Consider the following 26,286-nt stretch of genomic DNA (forward strand, 5'->3'; position numbering starts at 1 on the left):
TTGTGGCTTGAACTGTAAAAGAGTACAACTGGTGGCAAAATAAGTCGGGGCATGCGAGAGGCGGCCAAAATCAGATAAAACTGCGTCGCCGCGCCGTCTCACGTTGCACTTCTGGGGTCGAGACATCGCAGTGCACGTGCGCGTCCTTTCACGCTCCCTGCCCAATCTTTTTTCTCGCTGGCATTTTATCTGCAGCGTTTGGCGGTAAGGGTCGCTTTCTTTATTCACTACTTCGGGGGAGGGGGGGGGGGTGATGTTAAGGGTTTAGCGAACTGCGAGCGTCACGCTGTGGATAAAGAAAGCGACGCCTAACGCCAAAAGGTGGATGTAATCGGATAGTCCGGTGCAGACGAGAAAAAAAAGAAGACACGGCTGCGATGCGAGCATGAAAGGACGCGGACATGCAGTGCGATGTGTCGACACCAAAAGTGCAGCGTTAGATAGCGCGACGATGCAGTTTTACTCGATTTTGGCGGCCTGTCGCGTGACCAGACTTCTGACGCCGGTTGTACTACATACAGTATGATTGCAACGAACCTGGCGGTCACGCGGAATTCGTTCCCAGTACTCGCTCGCGACACTCCGATGTCGTCATCATTGTTTCAAAGTTTCAGCAAAGCGCAAACATATACACCAAGCCAGCCGGGTGCCCTCGGCTGTTGTGCGCGAGCGACCCAGTAAGCCCTGTAGCCAACTGTGAAGGTACAGAAATTGCGCAGTTGAAAGTGTCTGGGTGGCGTAGTTTGCGCAACCAGACGTCGACGCTGATGTTTCGCTCCACTTTTATTACCGACACGACCCAACGGCGTCTTTTTGCGCCCACTAAACGGTACTCGCAGCACAGGCTTTATCCGGCAGCTAAATTCTACAATACTTGTCCGAAAAAGGCGGCGCTAGACGCAATAAGAAGCGAAATCTCAAAGACGACGTCTGGTTGCGCTAACTACGCCGCCCGAAACTTTCAACAGCGGAATTTTTGTACCTCCAAATTTGGCGACAGAGCACAGTACTGGGCCGCCCGTGCACGACAGCCAAGCGCACCTCGGCACCGAACGGGACCGCTTGCTTTTTACCTTCCACTCCACGAGTCAATTTGCCGCAGCGGGCAAGCTAATCACACCGGAGCCTGTGTAAGCCATGGCGAGATATTCAGCTGACGTTGTGCAAGTACATTTACGCATCCTGCACGCGTTCTTCTGCGACTTGCAGCCACACTCCTCTGCACCTATGCGCTGACTGTAGCCGAATGACCTGGAAGACGTCCATTCTCTCCGAGACCTATGATGTGCACCGTGAAGAGATCGCGCCGCTCGCGTCCGTAGTCAGCGAGAGTTCTCTGTAAGTATTAAAAGTGACTTTTTTTCGTGCCATCGAGATAAAAGTGTGGAAAACGGCCAACGAGCTTCAAATGGGGCAACACGCGCATCAGTGTGTACTGCACGAAACCTATGGCGCTACCTGAGAAGTCTCTCGGTGGCGGTGAATCTGCAAGAACGTGTGCGCTTTGACTCATGCTCCAGGTAACATTTTCTCAACCGCGCGCAAAGCATTTTGTACAGCAGACGTATCCATGGCGTCACAAAACACACAACAATAAATTAGGCAGTTCTGAATCTCGCACACAACCACATACAAGCACACAGAAACACGCCATTTTTCAAACAGAACCTTCCTCGGGCTGCTCAAAGATCTCTTCGTCTTCCTCTTGTCCCTGAAGAGCGTCGATAATGGCGTCAAAGCGTGCATTGATGCGCTCTTCCATTTCTTGAATTTTTCCGTCCAACTTTTCAACCATTTCTGCTTTCAGTTCTTCGAAGCGCTGGCCGACTAGATTAAGAAGCTGGTCTTGCAGACCTTGAAATTGGGTTCCAACCGCATCGCGCACTTCCTCCCTGCAAATCGCAAAAGACATCCAGTGAAGGGAGGCGCAAAATGTCGTCCCGAAGAAAATATCCGGTCTCGGCCCAACATCAGCGGTACAAAATGTTTTGCAGTCAATGGGGGGGAGGGGGGGGGGGCTTATGGGGCTTCAGCCCCCCCCGCCCCCCCCCCCCCCCCCCCCCCCCCCCCCCCATCCTCTGAAATTTTTTCGAACTGTCACCGACCGCAGCATGGCCAAAGTAAACATCGCGACTTCTGCTATCCTCGTTGTGTTCTTGCCCGGATGGCCTGTCTTTCTATGTGTAAAGTTTACTATCTGTGATTGCGCAAGATGTTTATTTGCCTTGTTTGACGCATTATATAGAGTGACTTTTGCTTAGATACGCAGATTTAATGGAGACATACGTGTATTTAAATATATTGTTGCGAGGTTTTGTGTGCACATACAGTGACTTTGTTTCCAGTGACACTTTTGTCTTTTATCAAGCAGTATCTTCGCATTTCTAATACCACTTTATCTTCGAAGTTCTAATGTATATTTTGCAGAACTCCTCGTTTATACATGCGCTCGCTGTTGCGACTAAAATTTCGGTGCAATTACTACAATACATGACCAGTGACAGCTGCTGCTGCGCAGTACACTGGAGCGAAGGACAGCGTCATTGATACGTTTCCCTGGCCGTTGGATATGTACAAAAATGTAAAGATTCTTGAACGACAAAGATTCATTAAAATATTTGTCCTCTACTTGCTCATTTCATGGCCTTTACGTTTTTCATATCCGCGGCATGCACTGATTTGCTGGTTTCGGACTCATAAGAGTTCTAGACTTCGAGCGATATTTTCTTTGCTTATTAAATACGCAAAAACATGGAAGCATTGGCATCAGTTATGCCTGCCACGAATTTTAAGACATACGAATACATTCTTTTATTTAAAAAATGCATATTTCACTTGTCTAGCGTTATCTAATACACAATGGCATTGGCAATGCAATTATTATTGCGTTTTATCCCTCCACCAATTCTATGAGGAGGCCACGCTGCAACATGAGCCCCCTCCCCGAACAAAATTTTTGGCTACGCCATTGGTCAGTGGTGTTTAAACTGCACAAGCATAACCTTCGACAAAACGTAAGCGGCCTACAAGTGGGGTTTATAATTTTCTTCCTGAACTGTGCAGAGAGAGAGAGAAAAGGAAAATCGGTGCCGCATTTTTACAAGCAGACGGATTAAACTATGCGATTTTTTTATCGTTTAGAATCGACTCGTTCCGGCGCGCGTGCTCTGCCTTTCACCAAATCATCGTGGTGACAGAATTTTAGGGAATACGTTTTAGGGCAACTGCTGCTGTGCCTTAAAGGGCCACTGCCCAGGGCCCGGACATTTTTGAAAAACAAGCCCACTCCATAGATGAGGCATCGAAGATAACCTCTGCAAAATACTAGAGCCATGCGCGGCCCGAAAAGCTGCGAAAATTCAAATCAAAGCCCGCTCGTTCTTTCCTTCAACAAAAACGGGCCCGGCCCACTACACTGAACCCCGCTGACGTCAAGGGGGGCTACTTTCGCTAAAGGCACTCCATTGGTGCATCGTTCTGACTGACGGGAGAAGGTTGGGCGTAGCCTTGGCGCCGCGTCGTCTGCACAAGGCTTTCCGCAGCGCCTTCTGTTCTGGCTCATGCCTACAAACCCGCATGAAGGAACAAAAAAAAAAAAAAAAACTGCGGAGGGAGCGTGCGGCGACAGCCTTGAACCCTAGCCATAAAAAGTAAAAAATAGTAAAACTGAGGGAGTTGGTTCGCCCCCCCCCCTCCCCCCGCCGTGATCACCTCACGAGACGCTCTGCGTACGCGCTCCCTTCTCAGATTTTTTTCTTCTATGCAAGCCCTCCAAAACAAGGTTTTAATTACTAGTGCAGCAGAGCCTTTCCCTCGCTCGCCCACTTGACCGCTCCGCACACACACCGCTTATCTTTCGTGCATCTTGCGTACGCCTTGACTCCAATGAATGACATATGCTTTGGAGCGGAGAAAAGACACAAACACGCATGGAGAAAAGCAAACGGGCGGTTGCCGGGTCCGCGCTTCGCCGTGTGTTTCGAACACAACCGACTTCCGCCCCTCCGCTCGTGAAACGGTGGGGAGGCCTAAAAGAAAATGAAAAGGTGGCTCGTTAACTGGGAATGACAAACAGATGTATGAAAGGATGCGCTCGCTAACAAGTCTAGGTGGTCGAGCCGATCGCGCCTCTCGATCGTTCAGTGTGCGGAGAAAATGCAAAAACCAAGAAAAGAATGCTATTGAAGGCGGGGCCATGACGTCGCCCTGTGACGCACTCCACAGACACCACGCCTCCGGCTTACACCGGAGAAGGAAGGGGTGATTTTGCCTTGCCGAGCCTACTCAACGAGGAGCGGGAGAGAAAAATTTCGAGGAGGGAATGGAAGGAGAGGAGGCTCGCTCAAAGTGAGGTAGAGAGTGTTTGGGATTATGGGGTGGGCAGGCTGGTATTACATCCCTGAGCTCCAAATCTTCGCTTGCCTCGTCGCTCGTTTCTGCATTCACAAAAACTTCGCTCGTCGCCCGGAAGCGCTAGACGCGATTAGCCGATTAGATCCCCACTAGCTGCACACGCTTCCGGTTCGTCATGCAGTGATCCTCCGTAATCTGCCTTCGCCTCAGCAGGCGCGCCGGCTCGGTCACCGCCGCTGCCACTACAACGCTGTACGGAGAATATTAATTTTGCCGCCGCTATGAGGTAGCGCCGCCAAATTAAAAAAAAAAATACATTCTGCTTGTCAGTACAAGAGAGCTAACATTTGGTGCGCATTACGGGCGCTATATCTCCAGTGCCGCTGAGCTTCAGCGGTAGGCGCAATGCGCAAACGCTCACCTACGAGAAGACATACTACGGGAGTGTTTGCGAAGCCGTACGCGCACGCCGGCCAACCCCCCCTTATCTGACAACAGACACTTTTAGTTGGGCGTACACGCAAAGCTTCAGTACACAGCTCTTACTGCGTTGCGTGACAGGTAAACGGCGAAACCACGACATTTCTAGTTTGCCGTACAGTAGCATCAGGGGTAGGAAACTCCAGTTAGTTTCGGTTTCAACTACTTCAGCGGACCTGGTGACCGCAGGAAACTTGATGTTTAAAAAATGAATAAACCGTGTACGAACACGATTTGCATGAAGGGTGGCGTACTGCAACGATTTTCCGCCATTGCGATCTGGAGACCAGATCTATATATCAACATTTTGTGGAGAGTGTTTTAAAAATCCATGATGTGATGGATAGAGACTGTGATGATTAAATTGTATTGCTGTTTCGAAACCTTACGTAACTAAAAAAAAATGAAATGTTCGCTTCCTGCAGCTAAGAATACGGCAGTTCTGCAAATAACCACGTGACCTGCACTGCATTGTATTTCCATGCCTCTAAAGGCAATAATGAAAAAAATGTGGTGGCGACCGAGCTGCATGAGGCACCGGAAAACGAAGCTGCTCTGTGTCGCCAGCGGTGGTTTTTCAAACCCTGCTCAGGGAGTTTTTTTCTGGTGGATACCGTCGCCATGACAACGATAAGACGCTCCAGTTGGCTTTCCTTTGGCTGCTATGGGAGGAATTGGTGCTGACGTCTGAATTATTAGACAATGGCATAGGGGTGTTTCACTTAACTTTAACTAAGGATTAAAATAAAGCGCGCACCGGAGCTGCGGGAGATCAACGACATACAATTTCCCGCCATGTGGCTCTCCTCGGAGTATTTTTTTAATTTCAGCTTAATTAGTTAATTAGCTAAGAGTATTTATGCATTTTTTTTAAATTTCACTCACGTGCGTTTTGTTAAGTTGTAGAGGGGGTAGTGAAACGATCGATCCAGTTTTTTGCAGCAACGTATCTTCTTCGCAGTCTTTTCTTCCACCATTTAAAGAAAGCCCGCAAAATGTGAAAAAAAAAAAAAACACGTGCTTGCGCTTTTGCGCTGCCGTATTGTAGCACTGCCAAGCGCGTACTGAACGAATGAAGCCTACACGTTCATCACCTCGAAGCGAGTGGCCGCCACCGCACTCAGCATATATTCTTGAAAGTGCGTCAGCACATTCTCCCTGAACATGGAAAGCGCTAACTGACGGAAACCGCAGCGCGAAAGGATTTAAGAAGCAAAACACAAGACAGGACGGGCGCTGAAATCTCGCTGTGGTTTCCGTCAATTAGCTATGCACCAACTAGCCGATACGAAAGTACTTATGGAAAGCGAAGCGAAAAATGAAGTCAAAACAGTGAAGTTGCGTAGTTCAAGATACCCTCCATATTTTTTATTTGTACCATTTTGCAGCCCGTCGACCTGAACGGCGGCCGCTCACCTCAGCACGGTCAGCGCGCTTGTTTCGTTCGTTTAAAGCACGGTTGGGAGCGCTGGAATACGGTAGCGCATGAGCACTGTTTTTTTTTTTTGTATTTCGCGGGCATTCTTACATGCTGAAGAAAAGAACCGCGTATAGGAGGATTTGCATCTAAGCTGTTTAGCACGGCTCCCTAGCACATCCAGCAGAGAACAAAGCTTGGGAGGTTTGAGAACGCCAAGCTATTGCTCTTTCAAGAGATTACGGTCTATGAGGATGCATAACGAGGCACACTGTAGGCCTCGCAAGCAAACCCCTTAGGCTGTGTACTTTTGACGGGGGCTGTACGTTGCCACAAAAAACTGGATCGGTTGTTCCTTAACCCCCTCCACAACTTAACGAAACGCACGTAATCCTAAAGTGAATATTAAAAATTTTGCAGAATTAATCACACCTAATTAAGCGGAATTTTGAAAATGCCCTCTGAGCATCCACCCAGCTCCGGTGCGCCACTTTTTGAAATCATAGGTTCAAGTTGTGTGAAACACCATGCGTATGGAAGTCTCCTCACCCCTGGAAGCGCTCCTAGAGTGGACGCACACAATGTGGCATATCTAGTGACAATAAGTCAAAGCGCTTGGCTGAAGAAACTTCTGCAATTTTTTAATGTAAATTCCTGTAAGTTCCTCGGTTTTCGTGTTTGAATTTTTTTTTAGCCACTGCAATTGTGCTCTTCTACAGTGAGCCTAGAGCGAGTCATGCTCATCGGAGCGCTTTGAAGCGAAAGCTTCACTACAGTACCTAGAGCAGCCTTCACCAAACGACCAGTTTTCACCTTCAAATGACCTTGTACTTCGAAAGCAAAAGAAAGGCGCTAACTGGCCCCTGGGACAGTGAACACCTTAGCCGTGCTTTAAGCTACGAAACCGATGAAGAGCTGGAGCTTCGAAAGCAAAGGAAAGGCACATAACTGCCCTCTTGGAACTGTGGGCACCTCAGTCGTGCTTTAAGCTACATGGCGGTAGTGACAGTTGTGCGCTGCATGCGTTGGCATTGACAATGTTGTGCCAGAAACGTGGCACTGAAGCCATAGGTGTTCATTGGCGTTGGCAACGTTTCACACTCCGATGATTTTAAGAAAAGGAAGTGCGCATAACTGGCTCCCTGGGTCAGTGGACGTCTGAATTGCACTTATAGGTACATGGGGTGATGAGATAGGGATGTGGGCTGCATGCGTTAGAGCTGAAAACGTGGCAGAAATGCAGCACTGCTGCCATAGGCCGCAGCGTTCATTGGGTGAGCAAACTGCCGCAATCAACCATTAACTGCCACCTACCAGGGTGGCAGGGTGGGTACGCTGCCTATCCAGTGTCCGGAACACACTCAACGTTACAGACGCCGAGCCGCTTATAGTTGCCCGATAAGCCACAGCTTTCGCTCTCTAACTAGGTTCAGCAGTAGTTGAACCGCAGATAATTTTTATTCTGGTGCCCTCTGCCTTTTGTTCCAGCGAAACAAAGACCTGTCTGTAGGTCCGTTTTAGTTTTCGATTTAATTTAATTAGTTTTAGAGCCAGCTGCAGCTGCCGTAGCAGCTCTTCACGGCCTGAGAACAGCAGGGAGCCAGCACCAGGCACATGGAAATGCTTGGCTTCTTCCAGCACCTGGCGCGGGTGGCGCTGGGCAAGATCGAAAGGTGCTGCCATATTAGGCACTAGGCTGTGCTCGTAGAACAGTAAAAAGTTGAGGATTGAGCTCCTTCATGCTCTACATACAGCCCTAAAATCCGGTTGATCCGTCAGCAGCGAAAAGCAAAAGGCCAGACCTGAGGACCGTTGGTTTTTTTGGCATGTGGGAGAGCGTGGGGTAGCTTAATCCTCAACTCTTTTGTGTTCAACGAGCACAAGTGACAAGTCGTTTGCAGCGCTGTGAAGGCTGCGGTGACATGAGCCAATCAGAATGGCGTCTGCAATTCATGGCGTAGATCAGCCGGGACCTTCTAATGCAGAGACACTGCAGCAGGCACGAGACCAGCTGGAACGCAAGCGTCAAGCCCGTCAAGATCCTGTTCGTCATGCTGCCAAGGCAGAGGTAAAATTCCAGACCAGGTAAGAAGAGCCTGATTGCCGTGCTCCACATGGTTACTGCGCCTGGTATACTCCAACACTCCCAGTAGAATGCATTCACTACAGTTTACCCACGGGGCTAATGGGAGTGTAGTCGCATAAATGCAACAATTATTCCACACCCTTACCCACAGCTTCTAAACACTCCGAGTGGTATCAGCATTTTGCACCACACCAGTTGTCGCTGAAATTGACCTTATCACAAATATCTGGCGTATTTTTTATCAAGGATATAGACCATTAAATAGGTTTATGTTTGTGGTAACGACATGCTTGGTATGCATGTAACTTTGCACCGAAAATCATGTTCGTTGTACGTGTCTATACGCTATGTACATTGTCGTCAAAGAACGACAGCAGTTCTTCAGTTTTATGTCAGCTCTAACAATTCCCTACATTTCCATAGTTTTCTTCCAAAAACAAAAACAAAGGCTTGTAATGCACTCATTAATGTCATCAAAAATTGCAGAAAATGCTCTTTCAGCCAACAGTTGATGCACTTTGGCACCACAGTGTGCACATCCACTCAAGGGACGCTGCGCCTCGGCAAACTGAAAGTACTAAAATTGTCTTAGCTGCCCTGTTTGCAGCCTTCGCAACGCAGTCAGCGCTGCTTACGCAAGCTTACTGCGTACGTCCAACTAAAAGCGTCTGCTGGCCACAGTATAGCCAGGGTAGTTTCACTGGCGCATTTAAAAAGCCACAGAGCTGACTTATCTGAAACCTAGTATCAGGGACTATCCGGGACAAAAGTAACTTAGCATCACCCCCCCCACCCCCCCTCCAAGTTCAGAACTGTGACGCCGCATGCGGTGTGGCATGAAGGGGGGGGGGGGGGGGGTCATTTATTTTTATTTTTGTCCCCGATAGTACTTTCGGGGACAAGCCTCCAAGACGCGTGATTGGCATTTACGCAGCTTGAACTGACGTCAGTGAAATGAATTATGGGTTATGCGTCCGCGATGTTTATGAACCACCAGCTGCCGCAGTTTGCACGCCGTGTCATTTAAGTATGCTGTGTGCACAATAATTGTAAAGCGCAAGGGTAGCCGAGGTAAGACGCTTCCGACGAACACAAACTTTTTTCTACACGCAAGATCCTAGAGGACCATTTGAGCAAACAAAGGTTCACTGAACACAAAGCAACGGAGGTTGCTTGTGGCGAGCATTCCAGCTTGGAATGCGAGAACCGCAACCATCGAATTTGCGGCGCGCACCAGATAGCAGGTATATCATCCAATTTAGACCGCCAACAGCGCGATAACGACAAAACAGGGGAAGCTTCGCCATGTAATTTGAATGTTAGCGTTCTAATGGAGACCACCCGAGTACCTCGGCGAGATGAATACTGACAAGGCCCCACCGCTTCTCCTTAGGTACAGCGCCAAGCATGATGATTCCATATGGCGAAAGCGCGCAGTGAAAAACGACGTAGCGAAAAGAGGCGACAAATACAACTGAACCTCATTATAACCCGTGTTGGCTGTGGAGAGGGAAAGACTTGAGGTCACTCTGGGAGCAGATCACGGAATGCACAGCCCTGGAAGTGTGGTATTCACATGGGAAAGCCTGTTGGGGAGGATGCGCATGACGTCACCGACTGGCAGAACGTGGTTTCCTGTGCCGCATTCAGGGCGAAAGCCGCGCCCATCATGCAACCCTATCCACATTCTTTGTAATCGTGGAGGCAGCCATGACGGTAACGCCTCTTGATAGACAACTGTTACTTTGTGGACAAAATACGGGGTGTACTAATCTGGCAACAACAACAGTCTTCAGATCAGGCAATTCTAACCGGTTACATGATGGCCGCTACAGAAAGCATTTCTGTGGCGTTATTTGAGATTCTCAGTTGCACAAAAATATTCTTTGTAAACAAGTTTCCACACTGGCTGCGGTAGTGAGTCACTGAATTTGCGCAGCATTCATGACAGTATACCATGATGGCGCGGCCGGGTGTTAACGCAATCTCCTCTCCGTGCTTCACCCCACTAGAGCACGAGCTGCGAATTGCCACATGAAGAAAACGTCGCTCAAAGGGCCCTACAACACTATTCAATAAATTTACGGTGTACCTGGGATGTTAAACGACACCGCTGCGTGAATATCGTCCAGTAAGATTTCTTAATATGTATTTGGTAGAACCGAAGTTATGTGCAGTCAAAATTTAATTTCAGCATTTTCGCACTTTCTTCTCTCACATATTTTTGCATGCTCAAAGGGCAGCGCTCCTCCGCAGGCCCCACCCACCCTGCCCCACCGCCAGACTGCCGACACGCACGGGAATGCCTCACTGCTGCGGAGAGGGCGCAGTGCTCTAATGAAGTGGCCAGTGAAGCTGACCTGTTCTCACCGGCCTGGATTCGAAACACACTTCTGCACAAATTTTATCTTTCTTTGCTTCCTGATGATGTAGGCACTGCCGATGACGTCATGAGGTCACGTGGGTTTTCGGACCGTTTGGAGTGGACAACTAGAGCACTGCACAGGCCTCAATCTGAGGCCCAAGCCCGGCCCGGGCCCGAGACCTGAAGCCCGAGCCCGGCCCAGGCCCGCTAAATTATCGTTCTAGCAAGCCCGGCCCGTGAATCCCAGAGTGAAGCCCAACCCGGGCCCGGCCTGTTTCACAGTAACGCTTGAGGTATACTGCTCACTCTGAGCAAGTGGACTGCTACTAGACCGATAAGAAACCGGCCGACAAAGGTTCTGAAACCAGTTTGGCTTGCAGAAAGTTCGTTCTTTTTAACCCAGAAGGAAGTGATTAAGAGTAGTGCTCGCCAGGCCCCCTTTTGGACAGTGATCTCGTGTAGGTGCGCAAAGATAAACCGGAAGTTCCGAGAGACAAATAAAAAGGGCTGCATACGCGCGTAATAGACTACTTTGCATTCCCCCATGATTTTAATCAGTTAAATTTTGCCGCCCGCGAAATATAAACATTAAAGCTGCCTAGCAAGCAGTGGGATGACATTTTTTTAGTGAACGCGATCTCACAATTGAACTCATAGCTGAACTGGCCACCTTTCAGCAGAAACAAAAAGCTAAAAGGCTCGAGTATTTCACGGTGTGTGTGTTTGAAGACTATAAGCGTGTTCTTCCCGAATGCATGTATAATATTGTATAGGTATGTTTTGGGACGACGAACAATCAATCGCCAATTAAGACCGGTTGAATTTTACTCTTACTGGTGGAGCAGAAGATAACGCACGACCCACGTGATAACTTACAGAGCAAAACACTTGTCATGACAACCAGGCTGAAGAAGCGAGGAGGGATAGATGCTTTTGCGGCTATTTCATTTACGAGATGTTCCAGTCAGCTGATCAAAAAGAAAACCAAACGCGTTTTAGTTTGTGAATTTTTTCACATGAGAAAAATATAGCTATAAAATAAACGCTATGTTTTTGGGGCTTAAGGGCCCAAGGGGAGTCAGGCTGTGAGAGTCACCGAAGCAGAGGGCTCCAGATCATTTCAACCACCTGGGTTTCTTCAACGAGCAATGATACTACAAAGTACATGGCTGACATGCTTGCGGCCTAAACAGAAATGCGGCCGCCGGGGCTAGGAGCAAAACCTGGTTCCCCGGCTCAGTAATCAAGCGCCTTGACCACTAAGCCACCGTGGAGTGGAAATAAGGAAAGAAATAAGTCAACGAATAAAGCTTAGTTGTTTTTCTCAGCGCATACTATAACCCATAGTTCATTTGTGTCGCTGCTCCAATGCCGCAGCTGTGTACTTCACTCTGCAATAGTGAAAGAATAGTCGGACACCATCCGTTTCTGTACGGACCCAAGCCCGGCTCGGGCCCGCAACTTCAGGCCCGGGCCCGGCCCAGGCCCGGCAAAACAAATCATGTCCCGGCACGCGGGCCGGGCCCGGGCTTTTGGGCCGGTCCGAGCCCGTGCAGTGCACTATGGACAACTGCGACCATGCCAGATTTTTCGCCTCATGAGCCACATAATGCTTTCAGATTAATAAGTGCATTAGTGTGCCCAGCACACTCTGTATGAGGAGCTTTTCAAAACCAACCGTGTAGAAAGCAAGCACATGCAGTTGAAACCTCTCAACAAGCGCTAAAAACGTGATGATCTCTTTGCCGCTGAGCGGTATTTCTATTTCAGCTGCATTCACACTGGAGCACAAACAACAAAACAAACACGGGAGGCACACACACGCCAACCGCACGAGGAAAACTTGAAACGCATGCACACAGTGGAAGAAACACAATGCTGGATAAGCACCTCAATTGTGTGAGGATTAAAAGCACACCAAAACGAAAATGCATACGCAGAGCAAAGCCAGCTTCATTCCGACCCGCGAACGAGCGAATGTTAACACGCAAAGTGCTGATCGGGCTGGAGCATACGCGTACCAAACCCGATCCGCCACTAAGGCAGCGACCTGAAATAGAAGCTGGTGTTTTATGCGAAGCTGTAAAGGCCCCGTGTCGCAGAAAAGCCAGTGTCGCCAAATGGCGCCAGCCACACCAGCGGTGCATCGGAAACCCCTGACCCTCGTGTTGCGAGTCAGTCATGCTACCACTACGCCATGCAGCAGGCACGTTCGTACGACTTGGTTAAAGCAGGGCTTTATATGTAAGTAGTATGGTCTTTCACAAAATGAGTGTGAAGAAGGGAACAGTGTCCCAGTCTGTGGGGGCAAGAGGAACTGCTGTTGTGTCATACCCTTAAAGGCGGCCCAATTTTAGCTTAAAAGTACTACTTAACACGGTCCCAACTAAAAATTATGTGTGAAGCCTCGGAGTAACTCAGGTAAGCTTGGAGGAGCGTCACACAAGTTGCAGCCAATGGGAGGAAGCTTGGGTAAGTTCGGACGAGCATTGCGAGGGTGACCTTGGCCAACCTAGCATAGCAATAGCCCATGCATAAATAAAATATTGCTGCGACTGGATTTTGAACCCGTGGTGGCGTGAGCAGATCAGCTTCGCTGGCCAGTGCACGAGAGCACTATGCCATCACCGCAGCTGATCACACCTTGTGTTAAACTGCAACACACTCTCGCGCAGCCTACTGCACATCGTTGTCTTCATCAACTTCCATCCCGGTGTGAACAGATCAGCTTAACCTCGATCAGAACATAACCCGAGTCTAGCATCGTCACCAGAAGTGCCGACAACCCAGGAACCAAAAACCACGAGCCAACCAGGCCAAACAGGTGCTTTCGCACGTCTAGTCGGTTTATCAACGTTAAAACCCTACCACTTTTCTCAATCCGTTCCGTGACCTGGCGGCAGCAGACTCAGCGTGGGGCGATCAAGGTCAATTAGAGAAGCGTGCTGAGGAGCAAGACGCAGTAATGGTTGCTACCTCAGAGAGACAGCGTTCATTTCAACCACGAGAAGAGAAACACAAGAATGGAACGAGGCCGAAAGCTTGTGTTCTGTCCCCGCCACTTCTTGAACTGCTTTTTGCAATGGATAAGAATGAGACCAGAGGGTAGGGTAACTTTTCTCAGGGTGTCCCAAAGCGCACAGAAAGGGAGCTACAGTAGCTAGCGCAGGCTACTCCTGGCATCCACAATTTCCAGTGATGGCATCCATGCAGATCATACAACATGGCTGCAGGGCCAAACCGTGGACACTGGGACAAAACAGAAGTAAAGGATGAAAACTATGCGGAAACACAGAACAGAAAAAAGGAAGACAATGGATAAAACCCCCAGTATGACCTACATATTAATATGTAAGGAAGGCTGAGATCTGGGCGAGTTGGTATGCATTCATACTGGTGAACAGCGCAAAAAAGGCGGGACAACAACAAGACAAGCGCTGACTATCAACTGGGTTTATTGAAGGACGGAAGGGTATATATACAAAAACAAAAACATAACACAAAGAAGTAAGAAGATAGTGTGAAAAGGGCCGTGAAAATCAAAACTTATGTCACATGTGAAGTGATGTAAGCCAATTCCTTGTTGCTAAGTGCCACGGAAGGACTGCTGATGCATTCGACACCTTGCCTGTGGATGTGATGCGCTTCCATTATTTCGCGCGTGAGTTTATCTTTATGCCTTCATGAAAGGGAGCAAGAAAGGAAATTGGAACAGGACGGCGGGCTTCCGCGCACAAAGTTCCGCTGCAAAAAGTGCAAGTGCGCACCGGAGTACAAGAAAACTGAAGTTCTGTTCCGCCATAAAGATAAACTCACGCGCGAAATAATGGAAGCGCATCACATCCACAGGCAAGGTGTCGAATGCATCAGCAGTCCTTCCGTGGCACTTAGCAACAAGGAATTGGCTTACATCACTTCACATGTGACATAAGTTTTGATTTTCACGGCCCTTTTCACAATATCTTCTTACTTCTTTGTGTTATGTTTTTGTTTTTGTATATATACCCTTCCGTCCTTCAATAAACCCAGTTGATAGTCAGCGCTTGTCTTGTTGTTGTCCCGCCTTTTTTGCGCTGTTCACCAGTATGAATATGTAAGGAGTTGGAATGCCAGTAAACAAGACTGAAATCAAGCAGCACATAGAAACAGTGTATATAGCGACACACCAGGTGCCCTATCTAAAGGTAACTAAGCACTTAAAAAGTAAAGTGTGTTCTAGTCCAGTAAAATGAACTCGGAGGTTGAGAATCACATGCTCTAGTCTGCGCTATTTTTTTCGTTCTCTAAAGATAATTAGTATACTAGTTAGCTGACTTTTTAATTCTTGGCTTCAGAAATAAAATGTCAATTCAGAAGTTGTGCATAGCCTTGAAAAACAGCTGGCTGCAATGCTTGCACCAAAGTACCATTTACGTAGCTTTTTTTACCAGCCTTAAAAGATAGCGGCCACATGACCAGCTCCTGGAGCATATCTCTCTCTCAGTGCACATGTAAAGCCTAATCGGAGAAGGTGATCCAGAGAAAAGTGTATTTTTTTCTCTGAGACGTGTCCTGCGATGCTGAAGCAGCACCGCTCTTACTTGGAAGTTTTTTTGAAGATGATCTACAACTTCTGAACTGACACTTTGTTCCTGAAGCCAATAATTGAAAAGTTAGCTAATTAGCCTTTACAAACGAATTAACTTTGGAGAACAAAAAAAATACTGCAGACCAGGCAACGACTCTCTCAACAGCCTTCATTTTATTACACTGCACTAGGACACTCCGTCTTTTTTAAAAGTTTGGTTACCTTTAGCTAGGATACCTGATATATGCTTTCTGGAAGCACATCTTTGGGATCTTGATGAAGCATTGCTTGCTGAAGGTCTTAATGGGGAAGGACAAGACAGGCTAACTCGAGACCATGTAAAGCTGGAGGTGTAAGAGTGTTAAAGGGAAGCTGAAAGGTTTCCCAGAAAAATTGAGTGGAGAGATGCACGTTACAGTTTTCCACCCTCGGAATTCGAATTTCTCGTCGAAATTAGGAAAAGGAAAGCGCAAACCTATTTTATTTTGGCGAGAAGTGCAGCAGCAGCCTCGGGCGAGCACGCGCGCCTCGTTGCCGCCTGTGATTGGTTGGGCGCCTCGTGACGTCAACAATGGCGCTGGCTCGGTCGGATCGGCCGCCGCCGATGCACATGAACCGCGGCGCTCGGCGGTTCGAGGTTGTTATTTTGCTTATACGACGATCGAACACATCGAAGATTACCCGGGGTATCTTGGCGTCATCCCCTACATGTTAGAACCGATTGCAAAGAGCAAACCTCTCCAAGAAAGAAACAATGCTGGCGCAAGATGGGATTTTGACTCGAACGAAAGCGAAGTGTCAGCATCTCCACGTGTTGGAAATGACTTTGGTAAGTATACATTTCTTGCCAAACTACATTCAGAGATACAATGGATGAATTTTGAGGTGAGCAAATGCAGTATAGCACTGCCCGACGTAATTTTCCTAATACAATGTAAGCGGGATGTGATCGTCGGCATTTTTGTTTTGCCGCTTGTCAGTGCTGCCGCAAATCTGCTTGTAATCCACAAAGATCATTGGCATGCGCAAGAAGTTTTCAGGCTCTTTTTGCACGCAAATTTTATGCTTGCACCACTTCATAGTAGCTGCATGCCGGCTCGATTCATAACATACAAGTTCGCAGCGCTTTGCGACAAAACTCGTCTAGGTGACAAACGTGCGCTTTCCGTTTTGCGTGCCAAGATGGGAGCTAGCAGTAAATTAAAATCCTTGTTTAGGCGAGTTGGTTCATGTTACAAGACCTTGTAAGGATACTTTCATCCATTTGCGCTGCCTTTATCGTGCTTGTTCTCAGATCTAGCGGCCAGGGATTTTTTCACTAACTAGATGGACTCGTGCTGCAACCGAGCAGGACGAATCGCAAGGCTGGCTATAGCACACTTGGCGCACAATTATATAATATTATTATTAATGTATGAAGCCATGCGGCAGTCGGCAATTCTTTATGACTACATGCGTTATTAGAAATGTATTCATCGCAGTTGAGTGATGTCATTGTAAACATTCTTCTTCCAAAACAGGTGTTCCTCCGTCCGCTGCATTCCTGAGGGGAATGAGGAAGACTGCTGATGCTGCCAAGAAATTAATGAAATTATCAGAAAACAGACGGTATTTCACCGGGTTTCAGTCGAGCTGACTGTTGACAGGCGCAGTGAATGCATTGTCGACAGGCTCTGGTGATAGTTCTAATCACGAAAGTGGCCAGAGCATATCACTGTTGCCTTTGACGGCTTGAAATCCCTTCGCTTCACAGCACCGACTGACATCGCGGAGAGCTTCTTTTTTTGAGGGAAATAATGAAAGACCACATCGTCGCGGCCGCGGATGTTCGTGCAGCCGAGAGCTGCGCAGAACGCCGGCACGATCGGTCCACCGCTTCATGCGATGCTGCACACCTTTCTGAACCTCACCACAAACATAAAAACGCACAAATAAATAAACACACGGCAGCTCGAAGCAGCTTATGATGGCACGCACGCAGGAACAAGCACGGCCGCGGAGGCATGGCGGAGGCTGCGAAGCGACGGAACACCAACATTTACGTCACCACCCCACGGTTTCCGGTTTTGGCTCGCATCGTCAGGGTCATCAACAGCGCTCGGCGGACCGCGGGGGGCGGAGCTACCGCGTAATTTTAAACGCCGATTACGTCGCTCCTAAGTTATGAATCTGTAAAAAAATTTCACCCGCATGATTTATAAAGTTCCCACATCCACACGTGAGCATTTTAATGAATTCGAAAAACTCTTCAGCTTCCCTTTAAAGGGACCAACAACTGAATTTTAGTCCCTTTAAGAATGAGGCTACAGTATGGTATGGCATGGTTACAGGGGTTGAAGTCCTGAAGCTGCACATGGGTTATGACAGACACCGTAGTGGGAAGGGAGGGGGGCTCTGAATAATTAAGACCGATTGGAGTTCTATAACACACACTGACACTGTAGAGCACACAGACACTTCAGCATTTCGCCTCCATCGAAATGTGGCCCCTGAGGCCAGGATTCAACCCTGCAAGTCACTGAACACTACAACTGCTAAGCCATCATGGAAGGTGTGTTAACAATGAGGTTACTTGGCGGACAACAAAGACATAAGGTGAGGGACATTTATAGGGTAAAATGTATTAATTGCAGGAAAAGAATTGATGATGATGCATTTTAATGGCGCAAGGGCAACTATGGCCAAACAGCGCCATGGCACAAGGTATTTTTTGTTGCACAAGGTGGAGCTAAAGATCCATTTCCAAGCATTTCACCCCAGAGAAGCAGATCACCAGGCAGGGGTAAGGCTTATACCTATTGGAATCCGGTGGGTAACCGATGGCACTAGGGGTCAAACTCCGCACCTCCCGCATATAAGGCGGATGTGTTCAAACCACTAGGCCAACACTGCGGTACAGCAGGCAAAGAATTCCTAGTAGGAGTAGTGCAGTTCTGGATGGGAAGCAGCAACAAAGCATAACACGGAGCTTTGATTGCGTGCCTGTGACAGAAGATAGCAATGCGAGGCCGAGGGGAGGTCCTTATAATAGGGGATACGAACGCTCACGAAGGATTGTGTGGATGCACGAGTACTGGCAAAACAATGGCTGTTAACACCATGAATAAGCACATTTTCAGTAGATAACATTCATGAATAGGTATTTTTAGCGGTAGTATGGCACTTGGCCGCGAGTCGACAAGCCTATGATCAAGAACATCACGTTAATGCATGATGAAACAGCAGCGGAACAGAAGGCAAGCAGTGCGCAAGGAGTAGCAGCTCAGAGGCTAGACACAGCTTGCCCTCTGTTCAAGGAGAAAGCCAAGTAAAAGCACCAGTGCTGTGAGAAGCCAAGCTACCCAGCATTTCGACAAGCCAGCAGTGCTAATTCAACACGCTCTCACACTTGTGATACGTAGACAATGTGGCCTCAAATTGCTCAATCAATTGCTCAATTTCCCTTTTGCAACCATATGAAAAGACACACTGTTGTAGCCATACAGCTATGACTGGACGTGTGAATGGTAATCCTTTCCTATTCATTTTCTTCCACTACACCTTTTGGGAATGCCAAAACAATACAATACTTTTTGATTGCTCAAGTTAGGAGGAATACTAGTTGATCTGGGCTTGCAGCCTGTAGGCTAAATGGGCTTCGTACGATGAAGGCATATTAAATACCCTTTCAGGACTGCCCAGGAAAATGAGATGAATGAGCTGTCGAGGTGCCAGGCTATTGCTGGTACAGCTGATCTGCCGGGCATAGAGGTAAGTTTCAGACTGACAACATCTATCAGTATGAATATATTAAACACGAAAGCCTCTAATATTACACTCAGACGTTTCCATTTCGGAGCTCTATTCGTTTTGGTCTAATGTGCTGGAAGAATCCACGAAGGTGAATTAGGTTTCAAATGAGGAAATAACTGCCATTAACACCCACTTCTGAGCATCCATATAACTTAGTGTTGACTACAAAGAAAAGCTGCAGCCCCTTCAAAATCTAGTAAAACTCATCCTGGCCTGAGGCTCTAACTTTGGATCACCCTTTTGAAGGGGCAGTTGCTCTAACAAGAACACTAAATAGGATGGCTAGTGGTAAGGGCGAGACCGAATCAACCGCAAACTCGAACAATGATGTTAGTCTAATGCGTTTAGAAGAATCGCCTAATGTGGAGTAAGGATTCCAGCTTGGGGGATTCCCCTTTACTTGTCATATGAAAGGACCCACTGTTGTAGCCATACTGTTGTGTTTGGACATGTGAATGGTAATCCTTTCCTATTCATTGTCTTCCAATGCATCTTTTTGAATGCCAAAACAATACAATACTTTTCACACATGCCAATGCCAAGTCACAATAGGCACACATGCATGTTGTAATTGCAACACAGTCATTCCTCTTCATTCGATTTCTATGGAGCCATATCAATTAGTTGCAGTGTCTCGCAGACCAAAAAGGTAAAATACTATACATATATTGGTCATGAGCTTCCATTGTAAAAGAATAACTGGGAAATTAACCAGCCTAATCAGTGGGAGTCTTACATGAAGAAATTAATTTTAAAACAACCACATGATTTCTTAAATACAGTTGCCCATATCAGACACTAAAAGCTGTTTTGAAGCGGGAACATACTTTCCTGCTTGACGGGGGCAATTTTTATCCTGTGGGTGGAACACAGTGGTAATGCACCTAAGTCGAACCAGATTTTTAATAAAACCAATGCATCCTGTGCAGGTAAACCTAGCACAGCATCGCTGGAGGCTGCCCACTTCAAGTAGCATTATCGTAACCTTGCAAGAGAACAATTGTAACTAACTGTGTTAGGCACAAGTGATGCCAAAACTTACATTCTCTAGAGGTCCAAAAACTATCGCCACTAACTTTTGGGCACCAACTACCAATACAACAGAAACGGATAAGAATGGCTGCCAATAACGATGCATATATAGTGCTTTGAAAGCAGCAAGGTATACATTTACAAGTTGTAGATTTGAAACTGTTAAATAGCTTCAAGTAATCTTTTTTTTTTTTCCCCTCATGCAGGCAGGCAGTTATAGCCTACAACATCGTGGCTGCATGTTCTGGAAGCATATTTATGCCACAGGCACTGCCTTGGCAATCACAGCCAGAGGGCTAAACCAGAATGTGCCCCAAAAGGCCTGGTTTAAAATGGCTCTCCGTTGCCATTCGCAGCAGATATGTTCACAAAATCTTTCTTAAACTGTTTATGTCACGTCTTTCAAACAGAACTAACCCCTTTACCAAAAACACAATCATAATTTACTATAACAACTTCATGTTAATCTATGCTACTCTATACAGAAACATGTACAATGTACATCTTAGTCATAATATGTAATTGTTTTAATGACAACAACCCCTCCTGCATTGCTGAACCACCATAGTAACGCTGTATTTATGCAAATTAATATTATTTTACTGCTAGTATATGCTTTCATTATGACTTTTTGCTATGAAAGTCGTATTTATCTTGTGCACCTTTATAGTGAACCCCTCCCACTACCCTTTGTATGCTCTAAAATGACTCACTCCCCCAAGTAATGTAATATGCCTTTGACAGTGTATGCACAATGTGCATGTACAATGTGCAGACGCGTGATACTGTGCAATCAAAATGATAGCTTAACTGAATATTACTGCTCTAACACATTAAGCAGTGAACCCATGGCAGACTGACAGCGCCAGCAACTAGAAGGGCAAGAAGCTTTTGCGTGATATATTACCTCTGGTTTCAAAGCAACCTTTAACTATTGAGGTTTACCTTATGTTTAAGATGAGAAAATAATTTGGCCACAAGCATGTTCTGGAAATATTAAAGGGGTAGACACACCAAATTTTTATTAGTGTATTTTGCTGTTCGAATAATGGGTACGACATAAGTAAAAATTCGTCTACGCTCAGCAAATAATTTATAACTGAATTTCTTCTCCCATACAGTTTCGATTTCAGTTTCAGTAGCTGAATGATAGTTGCAACATCACAAGTCGATATTCAATCACATGAGGCATACAAAAACTGCAAAATAATAGCTCTTCGTTCACTCGCTCTCATTCCGGCTTCTAGAACATTACCGTCTAAGAGGTGGAGCGAACTAAAATGAAAAAGCAACTGAAACTACAGGGGAAAAAAAATTCAATGGCAAATTATGTATTGAGCACTGGCAAATTCTCTGTTGTGGTTCATATTCACTAATGTCATATGCATCATTCCAAAGCAAAAGCACAATACTAAAAAATTGATGTCTCCTCCTTTACGAAATAATAACAATAAGCCTTTTGTTTTCCTGCAAGCAGCATATTTAAGGAGGGAAGTGAGGACCAACTCACAAAAATAAAAAAAAAAACATCTAACTTTAGAAAACACTAGATTTGATATGTATAAAGCGTTTTTAATTATGTGCCAAAAAATCTTCCCCAAAAAAAGACCACAGGTGACTTTAAAAAATGTTTTTGTGACCATAGGTAGCAAAAGCCTCGCTGAAATCTATGTGAAAATGGCACTTTTCTAGAAATTGTATTTTGACCTGACAACCCTGCTTGCAGAAAGCACTGAATGACAACAGCTTCACAGATTTTCATGCGGTTTGTTGCACTGTGTTCCTTGATAAATTCTGAATGCAGTGACATTCCTATATTTCTGAATTACTATCTCATTTTTGCACTCTCACTAATTTGACATAACGATAATGAATGCTTATGCAGGCAATGATATAATATCATGTGTAAAAAAAAATCAGGTTGCTAAAAATCTTTGGAGAATGTCATTGCATTAACCATTCTTCTGGGTAAAACTTAGAAGTGACTCCAGGCTCCTATAGTGTTTTGTTGTCATGCCAGGCTTTCTACAAGTTTCGTGTAGCAATGAAGCTTATAAAAATTTATACTGTCAAAGCTACTTAAACAGTTTAGTGAAATTTTGTACCTAAGCCTTTAGTGGACTCCCTAATAGGCATGCCAAATGTCATTGCTCTACACCAAAACAATAAATTTCACCTCTAATCCCTGCGGCCAACCTTAAAGGTGAAAAATATCAGCGCATGAAGTTTACCTTTGCATTTGAAGTGCTTCCACTGCTAGTTGTGCTGGTATTGCTTGCAGTGCTTCATTTGCTGGTTGCACAGGTTCAGGCACATCAGTCTGTGAGGCAGCCTCCTTGGAAATCTCACGCTCAGTCTCAGTTGCTATGGAGGTTGTCTGCAGTATCTTCTTTTCAATCTTTGACTGCCCTGCTATGGCATCTTCAGCAGGCGCATTAGTGGACTTTTCTCCAGCATCTCCAAATGATTGGTTGAGCTGCACTGTGGCACCAGTCTTCCCAATAATTTCTGTAAGTAGTTCTGTGGCTGTTTGCTTGTTTAAAACGCCGGATCTCTCAAGAAGGCCCAGGATAAACTCCTTATCTAAGGATGCTGACTGTGGCTCACTTGCTTTAGCATTAGTCACCACCTGGGGTTGAGGCTGAAGCAAAGGCTCTTGCTGAGGCTGCTGCTTGGCTGTCTGATTCTCTAGCATAAGCTTTAACATACCAGCAAGAAGCCCATCCTGACTTGTCTCGACAGCTCCAAGGCCAGCCTGGGGCACAGTTTCTCTAGTTGGTTCTTGAGTGACTGCTGGCTTCGGTACTTGCTTGGTAGGTACCTGCTGCACTTGCGGTGACTTTAGGCTTGCATTTTGAAACAGGCTGTAAAGCTGTGTCATGCCATCTGGAATTTGCTGCGGTGTTCCACGTGGCAGTGCTGAAAATCCAGCAAGAACAGGTGACATTGCAGCAGCGGAGAGCATGCTGGTGCTTCCCTGAAACAGCTCCATCATTCGCTTGAGATTTTCAGCTTTCTCACTCAGCTGTGCACCTGAAGCTTCCAGTCTTTCTTCAACATCTTTTAGGGGCATTGTCGTCGGAAACAGGTTAAGAGTGTCGGGCCTCGGTTTCTCTTGAACCACCACTTTGATCCCATAAAGCCACATGGAATCTTTAGACTTGAGGGGGATGAACTGGAAGCAGAAAAACTATTTTAGCATCATGGAAAACAACCTGAACAACAATAAATTAACTAATCACCAAAATAAGTGCCAAGTTAGCCCTACATGATGAGTGTGCAGCACAGCAAGGACAACGATGACATAGACGACAACATACTGACTTGAGTTGTGCTGTTGTTTGTCTTGTCCTTTTCCTCGTTGCACTGCAAGCTCAGTCAACTTTTTCGTTTAAAAAAACGGGATCCCACCGGCGGCATGTGGTTGTTTTTTCTTCTGCTTTTCTAATCAATTAGCTTTAAGCGATAACATATTCAGTAATATTATAAATTGATCAACACCACAAAATAAATAAATAAATTAAAAATCCCCTGTGCCACTTGGTTTCTGTGGCTGTTGGCTTCTCTCACAGTACCAACAGTGTCTGTTATACAGATGAGATATCAGTTATAAGAAACAAAGCTGACAAAACCAGTCTTAAAACTTGCATTATGTTGTGTGTTAAACTTTTTGAACTTCTAAGCTAACAATGTTTATGCTGTTACAAAGTATGAATGATAATAGCACAAGAAACACGAGCATGAAGCCACCATGAAGGCACCGATGCTGAAGAGAACAGAATAATTCATACTGCTTTGGGTTGCTCTAGCATAAATGAAAGCTTCAATAAATGGGCATACTGGAATTTTCGCTCACAGAAATGTGGTTACTATGACTTGAAATTGAACTTTTAATACCCAAGACAACTAAAGAATGCCTTAGGCTTTGCAGCATCATGCCTGCAATCTTTAAATCTGGTACTCACTTTCAAGCAGCACTCCTTTAGTGGCCTTGCAAGGGTAAGGTCTCCTCGAAAAACGGACATGCCATCCACTTCTTCCATGAGTTCATTTTTCAGAGTGCTCAGGTATTCACCATGGTAACCATAGACTTCTATGACCCTTGCCTCGGACAGAATGGAGACACTGCCTATCTGGTGTGTATCACCACAGAATAAGAACACTTGGCAGGCTGGGACAATGTAGTTACCAGTGACATCATCATTCACTGGTGCTTCCAACTGGACACAGTTTTCCGCAGAAATTGCATCTTCGAGGTCAATGCTATAGTGCAAACAGAAAAAAAGAAGAAAACAGCAACAACACAAGTAAGGTGAATAGTCTTCAAGCTGGTTTGAAACATCGTGTAGACAGCCACAAACACTCTCTGCACTTTACTGTGGACATAATTCTGTAAATATACTCGGCGAAAAATCCCTGTGTCTGTACAGTTGAAGCTATGAACGCGAGGCGACGGTTTCCACGCGTGTGGTTGGCGCGTAAGCACGCGAGAACAGCACGCTTTGGAAGACATCGTATCGCGTCCGTAGCTTTCTAAAGAACAGCCACGGAAAGTTGTCCTCGAGTTTGGCACCAGACTTGCAAAATATGAGGCAGAACATCTCGTGCTCTTTTCTCCTCGGAGACTCCCAGGCAACAGCAGCGCGTGCACTTACATCAAGGTTGCAGCGAATACCCCAAATTCAAGACAGGCACCCAAACAATGACATATCAAAAACAAGTTATGTCACTGATAAATCAATGATCGTCACATGCAAGCGCACACGCAAAAAAAAAAAAAAAAACTCGACCAATGTAAAAAAAAAGTAAAACGAAGAACGGGGAGATGTATTTATAGAGTGAATGCAAGTGTTTTAAACTGCTCTCCAGAGTAGAAGCGAGAGAGTATACAGTCGCTGAGATATACTATGATGCATGCGCACAACCCGTCTGTCAAGATGAAATCTTGGCCTCCTCCACAATACTGAAACTGATCCGCAGCTCCAGCTAAATCAGCGTACACCTCAAGGGCAATTATCTAGTTCATCCATCCTGCCCAAACTCCGAGACCTGGCATCGCCCCGGCCGCGCCGAGATGGGATAAAAATAGCCCATGCTCCAAGGGATTAGTCACAGCTAGGGCACAATGCAACTGCGAAAAAAAACACGAGTGGCTGCGAACATTTATTATTCTGACTACTGCATACCACTCCAAGTACAATGAACGCCCTAAAAAGTCTACAAATCAACGTCATTTTCAAATCCGCCTACAATGAATGACACTTGCACACGGCTGAAACCAAGGTATCGCAGGCAATGCAGAGCAGTCCAACTTACTTTTCATTGTCCTCGAAGTATACGATCGCGTCGGAGACAGGACGGTCGCCTTGAACCTTCCACGTGCACTTTGCTTTAATCATCGTACCAGGAGTGCACCTTCAGGCGCCTATTCACTGCCCCAAGCAGACGCACGCGGGCACCGGACTTCTTTCACGCCAGTCAATGTCCGCGAGCTCATTAAGTAAATGATTATCACCTATCTCGACAACACGATACCGTCAACAGGACGCTTTCAAACTTCATGCCGTGTCAGAAAGGAAAGTTAAATCATTAGAACAGACAACAGCGGCACGCACAACCTACCGCAAACCAGACTGGCTAAGCAGCTGCTCGCTGCTCACGCCTTTGACTGGCGTTGGATAGCATTGGACTGACAACAGTGTTGCCTGGTGACAAGTAGTAAATCCCCGAAATAAATTGGTAAATTGGTCTTTGAGGAAAGGAAATGGCGCAGTATCTGTCTTCCATATTTCAGTGGACACCTGAACCGCGCAGTAAGGGAAGGAAGGAAGGTGGAGTGGAAAATTGGTTTTTAATGTGTAATCATTGTGTGGCTAGGTTTGCGGTTTCGTGTCTTTATTCGAAAAAAGAATAATACCATCGAATAGAGCATCAAAAAATCTGGTACGGGAAATCAGGGAGTTGAGGTGGGTTAATTAGTTAATTATTTAGTCAAAAAACCCCCAAAAGTGGCGCCAAACTTGAAAACGCCAGGAGTGTGGCACACGTGGCCAGAAGTGTGGGCGGAGCCAACACGTGGCGCCAAATTTGAAAACTCAGATGGGCAATTGATGGAACTTGATTAAATAAGAATTGTGGTATCGATAAGTGATCGACTTCCGGTCTGTGGGTCTCAACTTCCGGTCACGAATCTC

The 26,286-nt window shown here is 46.3% G+C and overlaps 1 protein-coding gene across 3 annotated transcripts in view; it reads right to left on the reverse strand.

Moving 5' to 3' along the window:
* Nucleotides 1–25,771, reverse strand: part of Dhx15 (DEAH-box helicase 15) — a 106,960-nt gene extending 81,189 nt beyond the window's left edge. For 2 of the 3 annotated variants that reach the window (XR_016290464.1, XM_089580024.1), the window contains exons 1-3: nt 25,409–25,771; nt 24,058–24,355; nt 22,324–23,267 (exon numbers count right to left, since the gene is read on the reverse strand). Coding sequence is in view for 2 of the 3 variants with exons in the window: in XM_089580024.1 (XP_089436150.1) it covers nt 22,324–23,267; nt 24,058–24,355; nt 25,409–25,491 (1,325 nt within the window). In the remaining variant the exon portion in view is untranslated. The remainder of the gene's footprint in view (nt 1–22,323; nt 23,268–24,057; nt 24,356–25,408) is intronic. The other variant, XM_089580023.1, reaches the window with a different exon arrangement.
* Nucleotides 25,772–26,286: the final 515 nt, after the last annotated feature.

This window comes from Amblyomma mixtum, chromosome 3 (assembly GCF_055824585.1).
Source record: "Amblyomma mixtum isolate Tamu chromosome 3, ASM5582458v1, whole genome shotgun sequence".
Taxonomy (NCBI): Eukaryota; Metazoa; Arthropoda; class Arachnida; order Ixodida; family Ixodidae; genus Amblyomma; species Amblyomma mixtum.